Genomic DNA, 24,217 nt, shown 5'->3' with positions numbered 1-24,217 from the left:
GGCCATATTGTTTTTTTGACGTGTTATTCCAATTTATTCACATTGCAATTTGAAAATGGAAATTTCAACATTTTCTGACAATAAACGTGTTTGCATTGTGACTGTGTGTGTGTGTGTGCATCTTGTAGCCTACAGTATATACTGGCCGTATTGTGTCATTCTCCCGCCACACATAGGCTACAGTATCAAGGAACAAAGAGTCTGTCGCCGGCCGCTCAGGGCCTCTCAGCTCCATTTCTCACTCACACAGAAACGGAGAAAATGTCAATATAAAAATAGCCAAACACTATACAGAATAAAGTATTTTAGTAGCTATTCAATAAAGTCAATAAAGGTATTAATAATGGGATAAATATACAGTAACACAATAATACTGTATATTGCATGAGACCATTTAAAGGAAGGATGGCTGTTGGTTGGTAAAAATATATTTATCGTCATCACTTAAACATTTAAAACAATAGCCTGTAAAACAAAAATAAATATGCCAAATTAAGTGTAAAGTAACTTAATAAATTAAACGGAATGACAACTATACAATATTGCAATTAAAATCTTTATAGCCAACGAAAATGTCTATAGGCCTGGTCGGAAAACTAGCCTATGACTTCAGCTGAGGAAAAACAAATCTAAACAAATGCATATTAAACTTAATTTGGATTTCAAAATATAATACCTAGCTAACATACAAAGCTTAATTAAACACTTTATTTTAATGGCTACAGAAGTTGTGCATGTGTGTCGTCGGCTGTCGGCAGTGTCGGGTTGGTAAAAAAATAAAAATATTAGCCTATATCGAACTCATAAACACGCTAAATTAAGTTTAAAATAACTTAACAAATTAAATGCCAGGACAACTACTATATATTTGCAACGAATGTCTTCAAATAGGCAACGAAATTGTTAAAATAGGCCTGGTCGGAAAACAAATCTATTTGACGATGAGAAAAGGCCTGTGTGTGTGTGTGTCTGCTGTCGGGAGGGAGGTGATTTGTGCTGTGTGGATTATATGATCCACGATAAAATAAATAAAAATAAATAACAGTCTTTCTTTACAGACTGCTACGCCTAGTTTTGCGTTCACCTTCAGGAATACAAGCTTGGACAAAGTTGCAAAGTGAATTCATTCAACCCACCTGTTTCCATGAAGTCCATCCATTGCTGGCTGCCCGCGTGTGTTTCTTTCTATTCCGTTCTACATTAACCAGTAATAAATAGACTACAAAACGAATTATGCAATTATCTTAAATAAACGAATTAAGCATGTATCGAACTTCAGTCAGGCCTAATCGCCTGTAGTATTTCTCTCAGTCAGGCGGGCGGACGTGCTGCTGCTCCCCGACGAGAACCGCCACGCTGCGCACACACACACACACACAGTAGTAGTAGTAGTAACACACAGTTAAATGATCAATTCTCCCCGTTTTATGCCAGATATTAAATTCAAAACATACGTTGTTGGTCAGGATCTATTCTGTATGAAACGTTAACGTTGCTTTGTGCCTTTCAATATTGCTGGTATGTTTGTGAATGCATTCGCAGCGGTGCCGGGCCGGAAAGCCAAACAGCACCGCAACGACTTCATAAAATTTAATCAACCCCCCCCTCCTAATAATAGCCATATAAGACAAATAAAAATGTTACTATAATAAACATAGGAATAAAACAAACAACCTATCAAACTTCAGTCAGGCCTAATCGCCTGTAGTATTTCTCTCAGTCGCGATGCTCTCAAGGATGCTCACAGATGACACCTGGTGGTCAACGGTGCAACTACACCTCGATTAGTTTTAATTAGTTTTAATGCCGCGGCGCGTCATTACACAGCTTGCGGTAAGGCACGCTTATTGATCCGTCTACCACTGTACACCACGTCACTACATCAGAAAATATTAGCTAGAGTCAGTGAATGTGCTTGAAATGCTTCATTTCACAAAAGGCTGAATATCTCAGCTTATAATTTGAAACCTGTCTTTTTGCTCAAAACAGCCTATCTTCTCCGGCTCATAACTAAAGAACGGAAAATGGTATCAATAAACTTTTTTTTGCAGATGATAGAAGAGAGTCTCCTCGTTCTTTGTGCGTGTTCGGTGTTTACATAGTAATATCACACAATATTCTGTGGGCCTCGAGAAATAACTGAAAACGCTCTGAAACTCTGGCACTGGGAGCTTCCGTTCTCCAAAAGTGGCTGGCACTCAATGAGTTAAGATACCACTGTTTTATTCTAAAGAATGAGAAACTTTGTTTTGTAATGCCAAAATAAAATTCTTGAATGATAATGTGTTACACGCTTATTATTCCTATTGCACAAATATTCAAAAACTGAACAAAGGATTGTGAGCTTGCTTGTGTTAATAATAATAATGGGGAAAATGGTTGAAGCTGAAGCCATTGCAGTTATGTGGTAGGTTGTTATATCTTTAAGTCCACTACTGAGCAGGTGTAAGACCTGTTCTACTTGTGAAGGATTATACCCCCCCTCCCTCGGACCACCACCGTCCCTTATTTCCAATTCAAGGACTTGGCAACCCTAATCAGCTCACTCAGTTTCAGTTAATACAGGCCCCAACATCAGTTTACTCTCAGTTTCCATCCATCTGATGATACATTCTTTCAAACACTCTTTCCCCACTGTGGCTTTACCTTCAAAGTTACTAACTACACATGATTTCATCTTGACTCAAAAAAAGTCACATATGTTTTACTGGGAGGTGAAGTGGGTCAACTCACAACACAAGACAAGTTGATGTTACAAGACAAAACTTGTCTTGTGCTGTGAGTTTTTACCTGGCGAGTTTCTCTCTCTCTCTCTCTCTCTCTCCCTCTCTCTCTCTGTCTCTCTCTCTCTCTCTCTCTCTCTCTAGTCATGACTTCATTGGGGAATTCAGCACCAGCTACAGAGAACTGTCCAGAGGGCAGAGCCAGTTCAACGTCTATGAGGTCAGTGTGTGTATGTGTGTCACCATGTGTGTGTGTGTGTGTGTGTGTGTGAGAGAGAGAGAGATGTCACTTTAAAGGATTTTATATTTTGCACATTATAATTTGTAATCGTTTTTCTTTTTCCTTTATTGCTTTGGGCCCTATCATCGCAAAAGCAGTAATTTTGCATTTGTGCTTGTTTTGCGCTTATTTAACGCCGCACGCAATGCAAATTGGGGGCATGCACAAGCGCATTTGTATTCTCCCTGCCGTGCTATTACCGCTACGGCCGTTATAATTGGGCGTGCATGGGGTAGGCGTGCCCCATGCATGCCAAACCATGTCGTGTCCCCGCAAAATACTTGCTTTCTGCTATCGTCAGAATGCCACAAATTCTTTGCATAAATTTTAAATACGCAGCTCTTAGCGCAAAAATACCCCGCTGCGCTTGGCACTCTAGTATTCTCCACCCTGTGCAGCGCAGTGCAGGGGAATTCCTTTTGGATAGGTCATTACGCACGGACGTGCCAAACGCCAGGACATGAAATTTTGCTGCTAAAATTGGATAATGGCAGATAATTCAGTGATGCAATCAACTCTAATTCACTGAGAAACGTTTATCACGTCGCAAAGAGGGATTAATGGCAAATTAATTGAGAAAACCTGGACATCGTAGCCTACTTTGCAATATTCACCTTCACCTTCACCCATAACCTGGAGCGTCTTTGGGGCACCACAGACGATCTGTCGACAAGCTCTCTCCATCTCTCTGTCCTCCGCAGCTCTCACTGTTTCACCAAGTTTTAATTGAGTCCACTCTTGGATGTTATCCTCTCATCTTTTCTTTTGTCTCCCCCGTTTCCTGCCTCCTACAGTGCCTTGCAGGAAGGTCTTTGCAAGGCCTGATGATCTGCAATATTATTGGCAATCAAATGTCTCTGTTTCCGCGTTGCAAACACATTTCTATTTTCCAGTCAACAAAAGAACCCGAATTGCATCAAATCATGTTTTAACAGGTATATAATGTGATGGTGTTGTTGTGAGATAAGCCTATCCAAATTACGCATGGGGAGAATTACAGCATATTGCATGCCTCGCGCAAACTGTATTAAGGGGAATGCGAGACCGCAATCTGATTGGTTTGATTGATGCAACGCCCAGGCATTGCCAGGCCACACCCGTGAATAATTTTGGTGGTTAAGACTGCCCAAATCCCGTTTGTGCCATGCACAGATGACTTGGCACGCCTCCAATTTGCACCTGCGACCGGTGCTGTGCCGAGTTACGCACCCCCGCCGAGAATTGCATCCCCACCATATTTTGGGGCTGTTTTAACTTAAAAACAGGGAGGTCATGTCTACCCAGACAATTATATAATTTTTAAACGGTTACGTTTCTGTATAAATCATTACTATATACTCCCGTGAGGTGTGGATGAATTTGGCGACGATGGTGCAAAACTCGGCATAACACCTGGAACGCAAATTGGCACTTGTGTGAGGGGGACTGCTATCGTCCCTGCTGAAGAGGCAGGGAAGAAGATAGCATAAGAGACGCGCAAACCGGTGCGCAAGCCATAGTGCCTGTAGCACGCATGGCATAACAAATCAGCCTAATTGGAATAATAATGTAATACCTCATTGAGTCCTGAAAGGAAATGCTTTTTGCCTGGCTGTGGGAAAATAATTCAACAAATTCCAGATCTTGAATATTTTTAAAGTTGCTCAAAAAGTTCATTCCTGATTATCAAGATCATCCTGATCATCGAGAGAGTAATTCCCAATCGTACCTAATCAAATTGAACACCAACCATAATCTTTAAATTCAGTCAAGAAATTAATTAAATCAAAACTAGGAACCAAGATTACATTACAGCTGTGAAGAGTTGTGTGCCTGCACGCACACGCACACACACACACACACACACACACACACACACACACACACACACACACACACACAATTCGTGATTAACAGAGCACCACACAGAGAGGACAGCAAAACATTTTAAATAGCTGATGTTTGCCTAATAACTCATGGCTGCACACACAGGCAAACACACACACATACACACACAAAGTAATTTTTAGCTATGCTGGCTCTCTCATTTCGTTATCAGCTCTGAGTTTCTGGCCCAGGATTTTCCTCAACTTGCTTGCAACGTTTTTCAGAGAGGTTGTGTTGTCATTTATGATGCTGTGGGTGTGGGTGCTGGGTGTGAATGTGTTTGCATGTTACAACCACATTTTCAATTATTGTGCCTCACCTTCAAAGGCAAATGTGTCCTTGTTTGTACTTATTCCAATGTGAGCCAAGGGGAACCGGCACATAAATCCTGCACAGATTGTATGTTGTTTCCCCGAGGTCCTCTCTGTCCGTTTAACCTAGGCACAGTTTAATTATCCCATAAAAGTCTGATTTAATAGGCCCCCGATGCAGTGTTTTTTGATCCAAAATGAGTTGGTGGTTCCAGGACTTGATGACATGTTTCGGGTTGGGTCCCCACATGACAATTATTTTAAGCTTGAAAATGGCGTTCAGGAGGTCACAGTGACCTTGACCTTTGACCTTTGATCACCAAAATGTAATCAGTTCATCCTTGCATACAAGTCGACGTTTGCGGCAAATTGGAAGAAATTTCATCAAGGCGTTCCTGAGATATCGCGTTAACGAACTTGGGAATGGCGTTCGTGAGGTCACAGTGACCTTGAACTTTGACTTTTGACCACCAAAATCTAATCAGTTCATCCTTGAGTCCAACTGGACGTTTGAGGCAAATTCGAAGAAATTCCATCAAGGCATTCCTGAGATATTGCGTTAACAAACATCGGACGGACGGATGCCTCCAGCCTGACTATCGTCGGCGGAGTAATAAAAGCGCCAATGTATTACTGCATGACTCACTGTGGGTTAAAATTGACTTTTTGAAGTCACAACATTGTGTTAATTTAAAACAGGTTTCTATGCAAATCTTTTCTTTATTTCCTCTTTGGTACTTATTATTATTACAATGTATTATAGTATTTTGGATCACACACACAAAAAAGTTGTAATGGCACTTTTATTTTGAAAGTTGTAAAGGGAATTTTACGTTCCATTCTGGCTGACTTGACAACTGTCATCAAACATCAAATTTTAGCGTGTTGTTGTCTTTGATGTAATTGAGTCTTCCACTCGTCTCTGTATTATTCACGTGTGCCTTGGTATCAGAAATATCTATTGTATGCAGAATGACTAGCTATTTGACTGCTTTTGCCTCATTGCCTCATATGGTTTTGCATTGGATATTGAAGGGATCCATCCACCAAATGCATGTGAGTTGATCCGGGAGTGATTCATTATTATATGCGACATTAACTCATTGAGTGCCAGCCACTTTTGGAGAACGGACGCTCCCAGTGCCAGAGTTTCAGAGCGTTTTCAGTGATTTCTCGAGGCCCACAGAATATTGTGTGATATTACTATGTAAACACTGAACACGCACAAAGAACGATGAGACTCTCTTCTATCATCTGCAAAAAAAAGTTTATTGATCCCATTTTCCGTTCTTTAGTTATGAGCCGGAGAAGATAGCTTGATTTAACCAAAAACAGCCATTTTTTTCTAGAAGCTGAGATAATGAGCCTTTTGTGAAATTAAACATTTCAAGCACATCACTGACTCTGAAGCTAATATTTTCTAATGTAGTCACACCTCAAAAGTAATTTCCTTCAATAAAACATTGAAGGCCAGGGAATTTTGTTTGGCAGAATAATATTTTTTAGCTGCAACCAGCAACGCTGGCCCCTGCGTGCGCTGCTGGTTGCAGCTTCTTGCTGGTCTTGATTTGCTGCTGGTGGGCATCGGATATTCTGGCTTGCGTTTGCCAATCCTGTCCTGCTGTCTGGGTCTGTCTGGGTCAGTGTTGTGTGCTGCTCTGCGTGCCCCCTCCCACCCCTCAACTGCACACTCCTCCTCCGTATGGGAGTGTCTCTGGTGGCTCTCTGCTGAGTTTGCTGTGCACAGTGAAGGGTGCGCGACATCCAGCTTTTTTACAGCGTTCCGCGTGTGTTTGTCACCGGCTCCTATGCTTCCAGTTGAGAATAATAACAACTCCACGGCTGATCATGCGGATGGGCTGTCGCAGCGGACACGGAGGAGCTCAATTGTGGGAGCAGATTGGCTGCTGCAGGCACAGCTAACGTTATGCTTCAGCATATCGATGCATACGGATGCGATGCGATTTCCGTTTCCCCAACGACTTCTTCTTTGTTTTTTCATCGCCTTTCTGTAATCTGGAGAGCACTGTCGCCACCTAAGGGTTCTGTAAAATAGGTTACACACATTCAATAGCTCCCATATTGTAAGAGGCGATGTAAGAGGCTTAGATCCACGTCCCACCGTCAAAAAAACGCAATTGACGACTTTAGTCGTCTTTGGCACTCTACGTCACTAAAGCAATTGACGACTAAAGTCGTCATTGGCACTCAATGAGTTAATAGCGGCCACTTAACGCAGATTAGCAACTTGTTATCATGTTTGTTGAATGCCAATGCGATTCACTTGTGCCATAAGGCTGTATTGGGCTACTTGAGTGCACCTATTGTACTTACTTGCCACATGTGAATACACTGTGGCATCCATTTGATGATGAATACAAAACAGAATAGATGAATGAATGAATGAATGAATGCATGCATGAATTCATTAATCCAGTTGTTTTGTTGTTCTTAGGTGATAAATGCAAAGAAGAAAGGGAAGAAGAAAAAATACCTCAACTCTGGAACGGTGAGTGAACTGCATTTATGAGGCAATCGGCCCTATCTTGGTACAGGCGATATCCCCTATTTGCGCTTGCGCACCTGTTTGCGCGTGCCTTAAGGCAGGGAAGATTTCAGTCCGCCTTCCAGGTGTTATGCCGAGTTTTGCACCCCCGCCCGGCAGCAGCTAAACGCATCCCCACCTCACGGGAGCATATTGTAATGATTTATACAGAAACATAACAGTTTAAAAATTATATTATTGTTTGGGTAGATGTGACCTCCCTGTTTTTAAGTTAAAACAGCCCCACATCGCAAGGAGGGGTTATGGTAAATTCATTGAGAAAACTTGTACATTGTAGCCTACTTGAAATAGGCTATTCACCTTCACCTGCTATAACCCGGAGGGTCGTTGGCATCATAGCCGATCTGTCACAAGCTCTCTGCATCTCTCTCTGTCGGCATCTCAGTGTTTCACCGCGTTTTAATTGAATCCTCCAATCTTTTCTTTTGTCTTCGCTGTTTACCCGCTGCAAACACGTTTCTATTGTCCCACCACAGTCAACAAAATAACCCGAATTGCATCAAAACACAGATGTTTTTAACAGGTACTGTATATGATGCGATGGTGTCGTTATGACATAGGGATAATATATACAGTCAATAGGCCTACACCTATCCAAATTATGCATGGGGAGAATTACAGCATGCCGCACGCAAACTGTATTACAGGGCCTGCAAGACGGGAATCTGATTGATGTAACACCCAGGCATTGGCAGGCCACACCTGTGAATAATTCTGGTGGTTAACACCGCCCAAATCCTGTTTGCGCCGTGCATGTGCAAGTTTCTCAGTGAATTATAGTTGATTGCCTCACTGAATAATTTGCTGGTTACCCAATTTTAGCAGCAGAATTTGATGTCCTGGCGTGGCACGTCCGTGCGTAATGACATTTCTGCGCTGCACAGCGCGGAGATTATGGTGCGCTCAAGCGCAGGAGTATTTTAGCGCCTAAGAGGTGCTTTTCAAAGCTCTTAGCGCAAAGTAATTGCGCGCTGCTGACGATAGGATAATGCCATCTATCCCCACATTTTTGCACTGAAACGCCTGCTTTGTCATGTGGCACGCCTATGTCCAGTAGGCCTGCAATTATAACAGCGCTTGTGCACGCCCCCAATTTGCATCGCGTGCAGCGTTAAACGCTAAATTACCGTTTTGTGAAGATAGGGCCCTATGTCCATTAAACAAAAGATTTAAAAGTAATCTCTAGTTTTATGAATTCAGCGAGGGCCTCTCTTAAGCCACTTCTTAACATGCAGTGGAATCCGTATTATAACCTGCACCTAGCCGGTTGGCCTGCATGTTAAACAACAATTAGCCGGCCTACGCGCACTCCCGAGACTCCGTATCTTATCTACCTCGACCACCGGTATAAGATCCGCTTCCACGCAAGCGCTGGTCATGTTAAACAGTGGAACGATATGATCCGCATATGTCTGAGTGGGTGGGTGTGGCTCTTCGTGACTCACTTCACGTTCGCTAGTTTATTAATTAATGAATCGTTCGGGCAATCGCTTATATCAACGAGCAAACTCACGGTTTCCTCAAGTGCTGCAATATGCTTTCCGAGGTGAGGGCTGGCTTGACTGCAGAGAGGCAGCGGGGAAGGAAAGTGAAAAGTGGAGCAGAAACGCGCTCCTGAGAATACGAGGCAGCAGGATGACTGAAGCAAATGAAACAACTATCACAAAGAGCAGCCGACATTCTGACACTTTTAGCGCAATGCGTGCCGCTCTATCTGCCTGTTTGTCTCTCTGCCAGTGCCCGCATGTCTGTTTAGTGTGCGTGTGTGTGTGGCATGTCATTTTTAACGCTGTTCATAACGAGCAGAGCGTGTTTAGGCTATCGTATGGCTCCATCCCCAAATTAATTTTCATTGTCCCTGACGCTACTGTGCGCCCACACTGCGGAGTGGATAGGAGCTCACTGACTCTGACTGATAGGCTATCAAAGTTTTGTGGGGAGAAATACATTTCAAACTAGTCAGATATGACTTGAATGTCATAAAATAAATCACCCACAGTGATTGACGACAGTCCGACCACTATTTTGACTGCGCGGCTTTATGTAGCTTAACAAAGGCATTTTTGGCACATTGCCACCCCTCGTTGTCAATGGACTCCGTTAAAACATGTTTTTTGAAGTCTCCAGATTTGTCAGGCAGGCAGACTGTGCATCCACACTGTGGAGAGGATAGGAGCTGACTGACTGATAGGCTATCAAACTTTTGTGGGGAGAAATAAATTTAAAACAAGTCAGATATGACTTGATTTGTTTTTGTTTGGTTACAAATTCGCTAAAGCTGTTTCCTATCACATTTCTTGTTTTTGATAGATGCTACCGCGCCGCCCCCCCCCCCCCCGCCGCCCACTGGCAGAAAAAACGGCTCATATCCAGTTGTTTCTTAACAAAGACCCCTCATGTTTAGAAAGGCAAAACCTGAAAATATCCTGTTCTCTCTAGCAGGACATGATCCAGATAACATGTTTAAAAGGCACTTTAGGCTTCGCTTATTGGATGTGAATCCCTCCCGTGTGAGTGATACTGAAGACTTTCATTGGCGCTGATTATGGCCACACCCCCTGCCTGAGCCCAGTGCCCTCAATATAAGGAGGGCACAGCCAGCAGCTCGGTTCTGAACAGTTTTCTTTACGTGCTGTGAAGCATTGAGCCTCAAGGTAAGAGAGAAGACATTCATAGATTACTTTTAAATATTTTATTTTATTTCATTTCAGCATCAACCTTCTCTTAGGCTTTGCTTATTGGATAAGGGCGAAGCTTGATCTCACTGTGACACATTATCACCGTGGTCCACATCAGCTCAATTAACCAGGGGTATAACGCATAAGGGGCTTAATCTGATTATCACCTCGAACATTCCCTGAAGGGAGAGGGAGACGGCAGGATGGAATGTATAACCATGGGTGGCAGTTTTCCCACCTAAGGCTCAATGGTGGATACCGGAATTGCCTCCCAGGCTCTGCCCGGTGGGCTGAGGTTGTTCTCAGCAGCCTGGAGAAATACTGCCATCGCGCTGTCATGCACACATGGCTAAGTAATGAGGGGCGACACAGGAGAAGCAGGGGACTCCTGCTTCAGTTCAAATCAGGTCAGGGTTCTAATTTGCATAGCGCTGCACCCAATGCTGTGCTGATCCCCTCACCTGATTGGCCCGGCTGTGCCAGTGGTGAAAACACCCCCTTCGTCGTGGTAGGACACAAATCAACTTTGAACAGGCCCGTCTTCAGACTGAAGGACGGCTCATAGATGTAATTGCATAAAGTTGCTGCCTCTCCCCAAGGAGAGGATCAGCGCTCCGCCGTTCAACCGGAGGGGCCGTAACCCAGAGGCCGGGAAAGAGCAAAACCTCTCCTTGGCCTGGGTGAGTGGAAACCTTTGGTCTCCACCACCGTCCCGGAGGACAGAGAGGGTATCACACATAGCCTAACAGGACAACATAGCCTAACACAGGGTATCAGGAAAAGCAGTCTGCCATATTCCGATCCAATAGATGTTAACCAGCGTCATTGCGCCTAACATATTTAACGTAATATGAATCCCTACACCAGAATTTAGGGTGTAAGGGGACACGGAAAAAAAAAGAAAAAAAACACGATTTCAGACGGACAAGCCCGTCTTTTATTGTCACACGGTTACACATCAACACATGCACGGAGGGCCACAAACACACACATGCTGACGGTGGCCGGTGAAATTTGTCCTCTGCATTTAACCCATCCTGGCTTTGTCCTTTCCTCCGGGGGGCAGGCCAGGAGCAGTGGTCGCTTTCTCGTACAGCGCCCGGGGACCGAATTCGGATGTTGTCGTCACTGGTCGGATGACGATGACGATCTGATCTTCTGCATGTTTTTAATGGGGGGGGGGGTATATACGGAGGAACCCCCCTGGGGGAGCACGGGGAGAAGATGCAAACTCCACACAGACAGAAAGGCCCTTACGACGAGATACCCCACCTGGGCAGTAGGCACTGAAGATATGGGGGGGAACACAACCACAGCGCCCGCAGTGTCCCAGGCGAGAATCGAACTCAGGACCTTCTGACTGCGAGGCGACAGCTCTACCACTGAGCCACCGTGCTCCCTGAACCGAGCCTGCTGTCCCTGTACACCGCCATCCCTGGGGCTTAGCCCGGGACGCGGTGCCGGGGTAGCATACCTGTCAACGCTAGACCCACAGAACCACACAAGGGGCGGGGAGAACCTAACCCACTCGCAGACCTAAAAGAGGAATGGAGATTAACTTGATGCGCGTGAGACTGGCTTGCCTGTCCATGCTACCCTCTCGGGCGGAGGTAATTGCACACCCGCGGTCTTGCATGAGGCGTGGGGGTGAATTTCAGCACACCTCACCCAAGCACGCTAAATTTTAACAATTTTACTAAAAAGTAAAAACGCCTGCCGTCTAGTTCAAGTGGGGGGACCTTTTATACAGAGCCAGACTGGGGTGCTTCATTCATACTCTTTATTAAGAGTTTTATGGGTTTATTAAGAGTTTTAATCTTGCCTTCACTAATAATTTTGTTTTATTCTTATTTTTGATACTGTGGTGACCATATTTACTGTATCTTGAATATTGCACACCTTCACCTAGTTGAAGAAGTAATGTACGGTGTATTTCATGGCAGGTGTAATGTCTATGTTTCTATATTATCAGAAGTGTTCTGACTGTCCTTGTTTTATTATATATGATCTATAAAGCTAAAAACAATTGATCATAAAAAATAAGAGTTTTATGGCTGATTGAACCCTGCGGGCGGTGATTTAACGGCCGGGGTCAGTTTATGTTGTTGTGCTTTGTGTAACATTACATTTTAATTTTTTTAATTTTTTTAAAGCAATGTCAACCTGTCCAGTGGAACAGGGGACATGCTAGGCTGTGGTAAGAAGCTCTTTTCAGAAGCATTGGGCGGCCCTTAAAAGGGCCTTTGGTGTTGACTCCCAGCCGGAGTTCATGTTTCTCTTGCGACGCTCAACTAGCCTTTTTCTGGAGGTGGAGCGGAGGAGCAGGACCAGGAACACGCCAGTCTCGCCCTGGGGCGGGGGTGCACTGTCGCCGGGCCTGGAACAGCCACAGCTTGGGCCTGCATGACCGGCTCACTCGAGGCAGCAGCCGGCATGGCTTTGAGTGGCAGGAAGAAGTGAAGCAGCGAGGAAGCCCTGTTCTAAACATTCAAACAGAAGACTTCCAGATCAAACAGTGAACACAGTATTTAAGGGACAGGGGGGAGGAGGTGGAGTTTGAATATGAATTAGATAAGGTGGAGCTTACTCTAAAACCACTCCATTATCATTTTTGGATCTACTTCACAACAGTGCCCTGGGCCTCGGAGCTCGGAAAGACACGGGCCAGCTGTTGTTCAGCACGGTCCCTCAAGGTGGTGGGGGCTAAGGGCTCTGAGTTGTTATTCAATGCGTCCCTAAACCCCACACACCAGAGCCGGACTCCCAAGGGCAGGGCAGAGCAGTGAGGGCAGAGCAGTGAGGGCTGGAGGCAGAGGGCGTTGTTCACATCCGTTCCATGGTGATTCATAGTAGAACGGGTGATCGTTGCTAGTCTTCTCTCGCCACGTGAAGGAAACAAAGAACCGAGCTGCCGGCTGCGCCCTCCTTATATTGAGGGAGCCGGGGCTCCAACAGGGGGTGTGGCCATAATAGGCGCCAATTAAAGTCTTCAGTGTCGCTCACGCGGGAGGGATTCACATCCAATAAGCGAAGCCTAAGAGAAGGCTGATGCTGAAATGAAATAAAACTACTTGGTGGTACTAAAATTAAGATACACTACTATATCATAGTTTTGCCAGGACTGGTGCTTGTTTCATAGTGTTTCATGTCATTATACTGTTTCTTAAAAGTCAGCTCCGTTCTGTCAATTTCTCAAGAGAAGATGTCACTTTTTCAAATGGAGTATATTTAATTTTGTAACTAAATTCCTCTTATTTATTTATTAAAGAATGAATATGAAACTGACTTGGTTTTCCTCTTGTGAAATGCAAATATGTCCCAAAAGTCGCAGCATTTTCAGCCAATTTGAATCATTGTCCTTGACCCCTTTCACTGCCAGGTCACGCTGCTGTCATTCCTGATGGACATTGAAGTCACCTTCCTGGACTACATCAAAGGAGGGTGAGTGAATGACTAAAGAAAAGAACTGGCCTGGCCAACTCACAGTCTTTAGAAAATAACAAAAATAACAGATGAAGTTGCCAGACGACTTCATTTGTCATTTGGGTGATTCAATGACTCTGCATTCATTTAACACACGGCAAGAGATGGGGATTGTAGTCCTTTAATGGGTAGTGACATGCTCTGCTCACCAATCACTGTCTCCATAATAACCCCATCACGACTCAGTGTCTTCAATATGCCAAAGATAATTATCCCTCAGTGTGAGTGGATCAGAAAAATGTAAATTTGTCTGTGAGAGAAGGAGAAAGTGAGATAGGACAGAGAGAGTGAGAGAGATTGACAGATGGGCCTGAAGTCAAGTACAGAGGGAGTAGACTTGGACGTGTGTGTGTGTGTGTGCCATTGTGTGTGTGTCTGTCTGCCCATGCCCTTGTGTGTAATAGACCCTTCTCACGGGGGCCATTTTGTGTCGAAAAGGCAGGCTAAACACAGGTGCAAGCAAAACACTAATGAGGGTTTCCAACTTCCATGATTGGAATTTGGAAACCCTCATTAGTGTTTTGCTTGCACCTGTGTTTATTCTGCCTTTGTTGTTTTTTGCCATTTTTCTATAGATACATTATGCTAAAAAACAGAGGCAGAGGGGGGGATACATACATATAAATAGCCTAATATTATATTATATTATTATTATTATTATTATATTTTAAAGTGGAGATGAAGCAGTTAGATTTTTTGTATTTGCATTTAACTTCAGACAAGCCAAGACAGGACACTGCACTCTTCCTTAAATTAAGTTTGCTGTGAAGCTTTTGTACAGAGGCATGTTTTTGTTTTTACATCTTCATATTATACTTGCAGTTATCTAGGCAATGTTGAATTCTATTAGTGAACAAATAGGTAACATGTAACATCACGTTAGCATTATATTCACCAAATCTCGCTTCAAACGGCCCAAATGTGTGTCCGCGTGTGTTGGCCTGGCCTGCATGGTATCTAATGCCCAGCCTGAATTATGGTCCCAGTCCGCCCCTGGTGTAAGGTCAGTCTCTCCCAGCGGCGATACACCTGGCGTCACAACCAGGTGTTGAAATGTTTGGCAGCTGCAGTTGAGGAAAAGCGGCTAGAAGTAAATTCTCTAGTTGCTAGCAAAGAGACTAGACAGATCAAATTTGTACGTGAGGGAGAAAAGATTAGACCAATTAAGGTCAGGCACAAGTTAGGGCAGCTAAGTGTAGGTGGAGCCTGGGAAATGAGGGTTGACTTGAATGAACAGCTAGTCATCCCAGCATATATACGGTAGTTAGCACCCGGCTACGTCCGGACTTGTTACTGTGGTTTGAGGTAGAGAAGATAGTTTATTTTATCGAACTCACAGTCCCCTGGGAAGATCGAGTTGAGGAGGCTAATGAGCGCAAGAAAGCTAGGTATGCTCAAATGGCAGCAGAGGTAGAGCAGCGAGGTTGGAGGGCTCGAGTGCGGCCTGTAGTGGGCTGCCGTGGTTTTGTGGCAAAGTCCGTTATTGCCCTACTAACTGAGTTGGGCATTCGGGGACGGAGCCTGAATCTTGCGGTTAGCAACATGTCTCAGGCAGCAGAACAAGCAAGTGAATGGCTGTGGTTAAGGAGGAAACATGCTAACTGGGGTGCTCGCTAAGGTAGGCCTTGTATGGAGTTGATTGTTTCTATTGTTCTCTATAGATCCGACCTGGGATAGCTAGGCTAAAGGCTAAGACTAGGTTAATACTAGGTTGATGGAAAGTGTTAGCGTTAACGGTGCCAGCATGGCTAGTCACAGCCTTAGTCATCGAGGAGGGTCCTTATGGTATTGGTGGTATTTTTAAGAACACCATACGGAACCGATGGCACTGAGTGCGCATTAACGGTGCCAGTGGGGCTAGTCACAGCCTTAGTCATTGGGCATGGCCGTATGGTACTGGTGGTGTAGTTATTAACTCATTAAGTGCCATAGACGACCTAACTCGTCTTACATAATCCAGCGCTTAAGTGCCAAGGACGAGCTAACTCGTCTTACATAAACATTTTTTTTTTTTGACGGTGGGACATCAATCAACCCCTTTTACATCTTCGAGATAACTATTTGGAGCAAGAGCATGTGTGTAATCTATTTTACCGACCACTAAGTGGCGACAGAGACCGAGAGAAGCCACAGCCACGGGACCCAAAAGCCACGGGACCAAAAGGCAGCCGCCTCCCGCGGAAATGGCTTGGCGATTTTACAGTCAGAAGCCAGAGACACACACACAGAACGGACAGAGATCCCTTCCCCCCAGAGCAACGCGCGAACACACACACACACACACACACACACACACACACACACACACACACACACCGCGGGAGCAAGCCATTCAAGGAAATGGCGACGCGATTTTACAGTAATCCATTTCAGACTCGTCTTGCCCGACAGGCAGACAGGCAGGCAGGCAGCAGCAACGCGCTTCTGACACGCCCGCTGTTAGAGCCAGGAGGAAGGAGGAGAAGACACACGGAGGGAGGAGTTTGAATGAGAGGGGTGTTTCCTGTTGTTATGGAGGAAATTACTGTTCAAAACTATTGTTTAGAATGTCTGACGGTCTTACTGATGCCAAAAATGAATGGTTAAAGTGACTGTTTCACAAAAAGCCATTTATCTCTGAATAAATTTCCAGACGCTGAAACCATGCTGTACTCAACGGCTAATATCTACATAACTACTAACTCTGCAAACTAACTCTTTTAGACAGAGAAAGCACACATTCTATTAGTTATTTTTAGATGATTGGTGTTCATGAATTCTTAACAGAAAAGAATCCTCGGCTGTTCTAAAATGAGCCAGAATCGTCAAAAACACCCCTGGCACAACTTACCTACAGGAATGAAAACATGGCTGGCATTCAATGTGTTAAGAATGTCATATGGAACCGACCTGCGATGGCTACGCTAATTCTAGGAGAAGGTTCAAGGCTAAGGCTAGGTTAATGCTAGGTTGGCATTAGATGGTGAGGGTAAAATGGCGTTGTGCAGTAGTTAAGGGTGGGAATCACCAGATGCCCACGATACGATACTAAAACGATACTTGAGTCACGATACGATAGTATTGCGATATTGCGATATGCTAGTATTGCGATATATTGAATATTGCGATATTTCGATATATTGTCTAACTCGTTTTCCTACCTTTTCCTTGATCTCACCGGAAGTAAAACATGCAGTGTTTTTTTGTTTTGTTTTGTTTTTGCCCCACATGTAGGCTACATTATTAACTCATTCATGGCCAGTTTAGGACTGCCAATATTTAGCACAGGCCAAAGATTTTCATAATTGTTGGTCATCTTTCAAGACCCACAGTAAATTATCTATTAGCACCAAAGTGATTTGCAATACCTCAAAATGAAGATGTACGTCTCTGGGTTCACCAGGAAAAAAAAAGTGAGCTTTTAGCATGTTCTGTACTCTACTTATAGCCATTTATATACACCCTGTTTTCACCAAAAAGGTCTCTCTGAGAAGAGAAACAGCAGAAAAGGCCATTTTTGTAAAAGACACAATCTCAGGCAGAACTCGCTCTCAATTCTTTTATTTTGAACTGTATTGACATCAGACATGTAAATATTATTCGTTATGACACAAATGACAAAAAAAAAAAAAAAAAAAAAAAAAATATATATATATATATATATATATATATATATATATATATATATATATATATATATACATGAAGTGCTTTTTTTACATTCAACAATACAGTTTACTCAGTGTGAGTGAGTGTGCAGACAGACACACAGACAGACAGACAGACAGACAGACAGACACACAGACACACACACACAGACAGACACACACACACACACACACACACACACACACTCCTTACCGCGAGATCATCCGGGTCCTGTCGCATTGGAGTCCAGTCTTCCTCGCCCTCGACAGGAAAGTGGCCGTGCTGCTTGGCTCTGTGTGAAAGCCATTTCTGTGGCGAGGCTGCTGTTCTCCTCCTGCTCACAAAGTTGTGACTCCGTCTCGTCTCTTTCGGGCTGGGACACAGGAACGGGGTCCAGGGACCAGGATCAATCATGTTGGTCACGGGTTTGACTACCGCGAACAACTGATCGATGTCCGCTGCCCTGCAGCAAGCCGACCAGCTCGTGCAGCGCGCCGAGGGGCGTTTCAATGGCGTTTCTCCTCTCTGCACAACTTCACAAGGAAGCGCATTTCTCTGTTTTCTGTTTTTCCTCCTGCTCATTTCAAAACAACAGCTGCGGTATGTGTTTGATCGCGTGTTGTCGGCTTGACTTTGAGGCTAGGGACCTGATAACATGTCACAGGCTGGGGAAGTCTTTGAACTACGCGCTGCACTAATAAAAACAAAAACACGTCAAACACGTCATTGGCCCTCTGGGCTATTCCTGATAACACGTCAAAGACGTCTTTGGCCATGAATGAGTTAAGCTTCTCTGGACTCAATACGCCACTGCAGGCGCGGACTGCAACATCGGGCGCTTCGGGCAGATTCGGGCGCTTCGGGCAGATGCCCGGTGGCCTGGCATGGCATGGCCTGCAAAAATATATATATAGATATATATCGATACTTGGCATCCAAATATCGATACAATATCGTCAGGCAAAATATCGCGATACTATGGTGTATCGATTTTTTCCCCCACCCCTAGAGGGGGGTGTTTCCCGGGACGCTGGATTACACCGTTAAAGGGATAGTTCGGTTTGTTTGAAGTGGGGTCCTATCAGCTAGTTCGATACACTAACTGAAGTAGGTACAGTGGTCTGGACGCTGGGCGCAGCGTCTAACGAGACCCGGCACTCAGAGCAGCAGCCTAACCAGCTTTTTCTCTGTAAGTACGTGGGGTCAAGAACTAAAACGTAATTTAGCCACCTAAAACAACGCCCACCTAAACAAGCAGATCACCGGTCGAGGCCGATCACGTGGAAATCGGCCATTTCCGGTCACGTGCCGATCGATCGGTGCATCCCTAACATGTATGCACGTCCATGAATTTTGCTTTCGTCCAGTCTTATGCTAGTAAGGGAATCTTGGGATTTGACATTAGAAACAAAACCTTTTTTTGTCATCTCTGCTGCAATGTGCTCTATAATCTGGGCACAAGAATGATCAGATTGGTGAGCTGGCCTGACTGTTGCATTATTCATTTCATTAAGTTTCAAAAGGGGGTTCAATTTTGCATAAGGCAACCTTTCTTTAGCGACAGTATATGCTGCCCTGAACAAACTAGCTGTCTCCTTAAAGGATAATTCACCCTGACAACTTTGGTTTATTAGCATCAACAGAAACGATAATCAGTTTGAACTGCGACCTGATAACGAGGAAAACGGGGCATGTGAAATGCCTGTATTTATGTCTTGTAAATAGCTTATTTTCCGACACACAGCGGGTCATGCTTTTTATATCAGCGAGAGAACGAGATGAGAGCGATCTAACGTACCTCTGTGCTGCCGGTGTTGCACAGCCTGCTCTGTTTGCTGTCCGTCACATAGGTATTCCCGGGTGTTGCATGTAATCCATATATGACGTTATTCCACTGAATTCAAATTAATCATCAGTGAATATCATGCTAAGCTACATAACAGCTAACTACAGTGAGTGAACCCTGCAAGTCACCCGGAGGTACCTCCGGTTCTTTTGGTAAACCTTTTTGGAAGATTTATTTTCTTATTTAGCCTATTTATCTATTTATATCTATATCTAGTTATATATCTATAAAAAAAAAAAAAACTTTTTTTTTCTTTTGTAGTTTGAAGACAGATTTTGAGGAATATCTCATTTTAATTTAGCATTATGATTAGACTGTTGTGATTTCATTATTCAGTTTTAACCATCAATAATTGTTCCTTTTCTCATTAGAGTAAATAACCTACTGTATATTTATTTTGAGATTTTTGTCAATTATTTGTGCTGTTATGGTTATTATTAGCTTAGTCACTCACTTCTACACTATCTTAGATTGTGTTACTTATGGATGGAATTATAGTGAAAATAGATTATCCCCCCTTTTTGCTGGGGACCCCACTTTGAAAACCACTACAACTGTTGCGAGAAGCTGGTGAATTCTGTCATCTGGTGCATTTTAGGCCCAGGAGAAACAGAGCTGAGGTGGGAATATGGCTGAGCAATGCAATGCACCTCAAAATAAAGTAGGCTATTTACAGTTAGTTTGTCAGTAAAAGGTTTGATGAATAAATCAATCAAAACCACTCCACTACTGTACTGTTGACAGTAGCTGTCATAAAGACAGGGGGAGTGACTATCAGCTACTGTCATCAACTCAACTACCAACATACTCGTTTAGTTACATTCCAATTCATCAACTTTGGAGCGTTATTTACCCCCCCTTCCCGACATGCTAGGTTGACATCCTTGGTCCCAACCGATTCCTTATTTCTTCTACTTTCATATGGTATAAAGATCACCACTCTAGCTTTAAAAATGAGCTAAAAATATGGGAGTTTAAGGTCGCCTGACCTTAAAGGCCCATTCCATCGGTTCTGGCGAGAAATAAATGTGCACAAAGTGTTTTTTTATTGGCAATGAGTGAATGCGCCTTGTTGACGTAACTTAAAAATGGCGACCAGGGGCATTTCTCTCCGTTCAGAAGATACATGGAAATACCGCAGTTTCGAAGGGGTGAGCATTTCCCGCCACAGCTAGAGGATGTGACGTCTGCGCGTTCACGAGCCTGCCTCCTCATGGCGCCTCCGGCATAAATACCAAGGAAGAAGACGGCTAACAGGAAATGGCTAACGTTACGTTCGTCGCTAGCTGCTAGCAAAAGGAAACAACAACACAGACTCCAGAAAAAGTCCAGACAAAATAAATAAATATTTGTCTAATGAAGCCCGTCTGGCCAGGGGACACCTCGGCATTCCGAAATGTCGGCACTCCGAAATACCGGCATTCCGACAAAATTGTCGGAATGGAGATCTGTCTCGCCATTGCGAAAGACCCCTAACCCTAACCCGGGGGACCGGCTGGAGCTAACCTCTCCCAGCCCCCACTTCTAAACCTAACCTCTCCCACCCCCCATGCCTAAACCTAACCTCCTGCAGACCCTAACCCTAAACCTAACCTCTCCCACCCCACACGCCTAAACCTAACCTCCCCCAGAACCTAACCTCTCCCACCCCTGTAGGCTAAATAACTCAAGATGCTATGTCGGAAAGGCGGACCTAATATCTTTCGCAATGGCGAAACCTTTTTTGGAGATAAAAAGGGCCGCCTCTCCGAAAGCATAGAAGTCAATGATCGGAATGCTGACACTTCGGAATGGCGAGATGACCCCGTCTGGCCAGACAGCAGCAATGTGACCGACATCGGGGGGAAACTAGAGTCAGGATTGTGTTTTCGGTTCATGAAGGGAACTTGCTGCTTGTAGCTACTGTAATGTGGTTTTGACCAGATAACGTTAGCTGCTTGCTAATGGATTTTCAAGATTCTAGATTTTTATTGTCACTCCGTAGTACAAGTATCTGACCACCTGGTCAGAAACTCTGCTAACATTACCGTCTTGTGTGAAGTAATGCAACCCTAACGTTACTAGCGTTATGCTTATGGTCATGGAACATTATTGTTTGACTGCAGTTAGCTGCGGTGGTGAGTGCCTATTATAACCATAACGTTAGCTTGATGCTATACGCGGCTAACTAATAGATTTAGCTATATTTATAGAAATTACCACCAGCCCCACTAATAACGTTACTGTCTTGTGTGGATAATGAATGTAACAGTCGTAAATAGGCCGTTACTGTTACTGTTATGCTTATGAAACATTGTTTGATTGTTCAGTTTGGTCAACTCCAGGCATTACACGGTACCGTACATACAGGGGAAGCAGGGTAGTTCCTGGCTCACGGTAACGTGAATATCCTATCCATTTTCCCGCAGCCAATGTAAGCCAAAACACGGCCAAACATGCCACAATAACGTCCGATAATTCATCCAGAATCCTTCCTGGGCATCTCGAGGCTGATCTGACCGATAAATTGTCCAGGTTGCCGTTTTCAAGTGACTTTTATGAGTTAACGTTACAAAGCAACCAACACCTCTGCTGTTGCCAGGCAACTGCTTGTGCGCGTGCGAGTATGGTGCCCGCGCGTCAGCTCGTTCACACGCTGCCTGCAGTTACTCTAACGGCCACCGGCGTCAGTAACAGTGACAATTGACGGAATGGGCCTTTAAATTTCACAGCATGAAACATATTAATACGAAAAAATAGCGCTGCGTGGTAGACCATTTGCATGCCTAATTTACTAGAATACCCGGATAACTTGAACTTACTTGCACATCCATTCCGTCTGTAACCGCGTGCAGCCGAGACGTTGCAGTATCCAGTGTTTGCCGAGATTTCAGTCTCCGCGCAGCCCGCTCAAACCTGTGTGGAAACTCGTGTTGGCTAGCGTAATGCAATGCAACGACTGTCTGGCTTCTGAGCTAACTTACTGCTTGATAAAAAATAAATAAAAACAAGAAGTATAAGAAGGGAAAATATAATATGCTGCTACTGTCGTGTAAATCTATCTATTATTGTCAGATCATCACAGCAAAGTGGAATCTTGATGTCATCACTTCCTAGTAGACAAATGGAGCTGGATTGAACAAGATTTTGAGACTCATTCATCGTTGGACAATGCAATGCCAATCTTAGCAATCTATCCAATCAACAACCAATTGGTTAAATAAATCAATTGATTGGTAGTGATTGGTGAGGGCGGTTGAGGCTTCACTGTTCCCTGTGAATTGCATGTGTTTTTCAACCAATCATAGATTAGCATGAGATAAATTACCAAGGAAATGAAATGCCCAAGGGGGTAATGTTAAGTTCAAGTTCAGCTTTATTGTCATTAAAGCAATACACAAGGTACGGCAGAAACGAAATGACGATTGCATCTAGCCCACAAATAGTGCAATTTCAAGAGAAGTACTGACAAACCGACAATAAAGGTAGTAAATTAAAAATAAAGTGCTTTAGGGAAATTATTGCACATGCTAAGTGCTTTTTAAAAACATCATAAATAAATAAAGATAGCTTACTCTAATTTAAAGAAACTAAATTAAAAACAAACATTAAAAAGTACCAACGATGGTAAAGAAGGTCATAATAAAGTCTCTGTTTACCAACTATGGTAGTGTGTGAGGGATCAAAGAGTCCAAGTCCGAGTGTGTGTGTGTGTGTGTGTTTGAGTGAAAGGGGGGGGGGGGGGGGTGTCACAGGGAGTTAAGGAGCCTGATGGCGTATGGGAAAAAGCTCTTGCAGAACCGGGCTGATCTGCTCCGGATGCTGCGGTATCTCTTGCCGGAGGGCAGGAGGGTGAACAGACTGTTGAGGGGGTGGGTGGGGTCCTTGGTGATGCCCAGGGCCTTGGACAGGCAGCGTTTGTGCGCTGTCTCCTGGATGGTTGGGAGAGAGGTCCCAATGATTCTCTCCGCTGATCTCCGCGTTAATGTAACGTACCCCTGAGGGCACAGACCAGACAGACCCAGTGGCATAGATTCTGTCTGCATGCCGCTCTCCTTTCCATCAGTGTCCTACAGGTGTCACGGTTGAAGCATTTTAAGAATATCATGAATACCATGAATTTTATTAAGAAAAAACACATTTGATTGATATTTTATTAAAAAAAAATATTATATAAAATCCCCCATCTCTTCTAAAAAATAAGGGAGGCTCATCCTCCCTTGCATACATTAATAACCTCCACTGGTAGGTACATAATCAAGTAGACAGGTAAACAAGTAAATTCGTGTAAAGTATGTAAATAAGGCAAACCGTGTAAGTGTACACAATAGAATAGAAATAAGATAATTAGCGCCTTGTGGTCCTTGTCTGCCGAACCAGGCGGTGAAGCTGCCTGTCAGCAGGCTTTCTATGGTGCCTCTGTAGAAGTCTCTGCCTTAAGGTCCTTACACACCGAGCACGTTTTTTTCGTGCGATTAATTCGCACGTCAATAATATTTTCCGAACCTATATCAGTCAATGCAACCATGCATACCAACGGCGAAGTTTCGCCCAGCGTTATTGCGGTGTTTATTTTTTCGAACCACGGACGATTTTTCAGAAATTCGCTTCCGACGTGTACACATCTGTGGCTGTGATTGACAGGTGGGTCAAAACTCGCATCGCAATTTCATGCCGTATATTCGCATCGCTCTTGATGTGTAAGGACCTTAACTCCAAACTTCTTTAGCCGTCTGAGGCCGTAGAGGCGCTGTTTTTTTTTGATGACTGTGGAGGTGTGGTTGGCCCATGTCAGGTCCTGGTGATTGATGACTCCCAGGTATTTGAAGTGGTCCACCCTCTCCACCGCTGTTCTGTA

General features: G+C 44.1%; 1 protein-coding gene across 2 annotated transcripts in view; it reads left to right on the top strand.

Annotated features, from left to right (window-relative positions):
• Positions 1 to 24,217, top strand: part of LOC310772275 (copine-8) — a gene marked incomplete at both ends in the record, with an annotated part of 185,612 nt that overhangs the window by 125,916 nt on the left and 35,479 nt on the right. The window contains 3 exons of one of the 2 annotated variants that reach the window (XM_083632037.1): positions 2,868 to 2,934; positions 7,636 to 7,689; positions 13,804 to 13,865. In XM_083632037.1, coding sequence (XP_083488163.1) covers positions 2,868 to 2,934; positions 7,636 to 7,689; positions 13,804 to 13,865 — 183 coding nt within the window. Of the gene's footprint in view, positions 1 to 2,867; positions 2,944 to 7,635; positions 7,690 to 13,803; positions 13,866 to 24,217 lie in introns of both variants that reach the window. The other variant, XM_083632036.1, reaches the window with a different exon arrangement.

Source organism: Poromitra crassiceps (assembly GCF_964638095.1).
Source record: "Poromitra crassiceps genome assembly, chromosome: 2".
Taxonomy (NCBI): domain Eukaryota; kingdom Metazoa; phylum Chordata; class Actinopteri; order Beryciformes; family Melamphaidae; genus Poromitra; species Poromitra crassiceps.
Note: the sequence above shows the minus strand (reverse complement) of the source record. Positions and strands in the feature narration are given on the sequence as shown.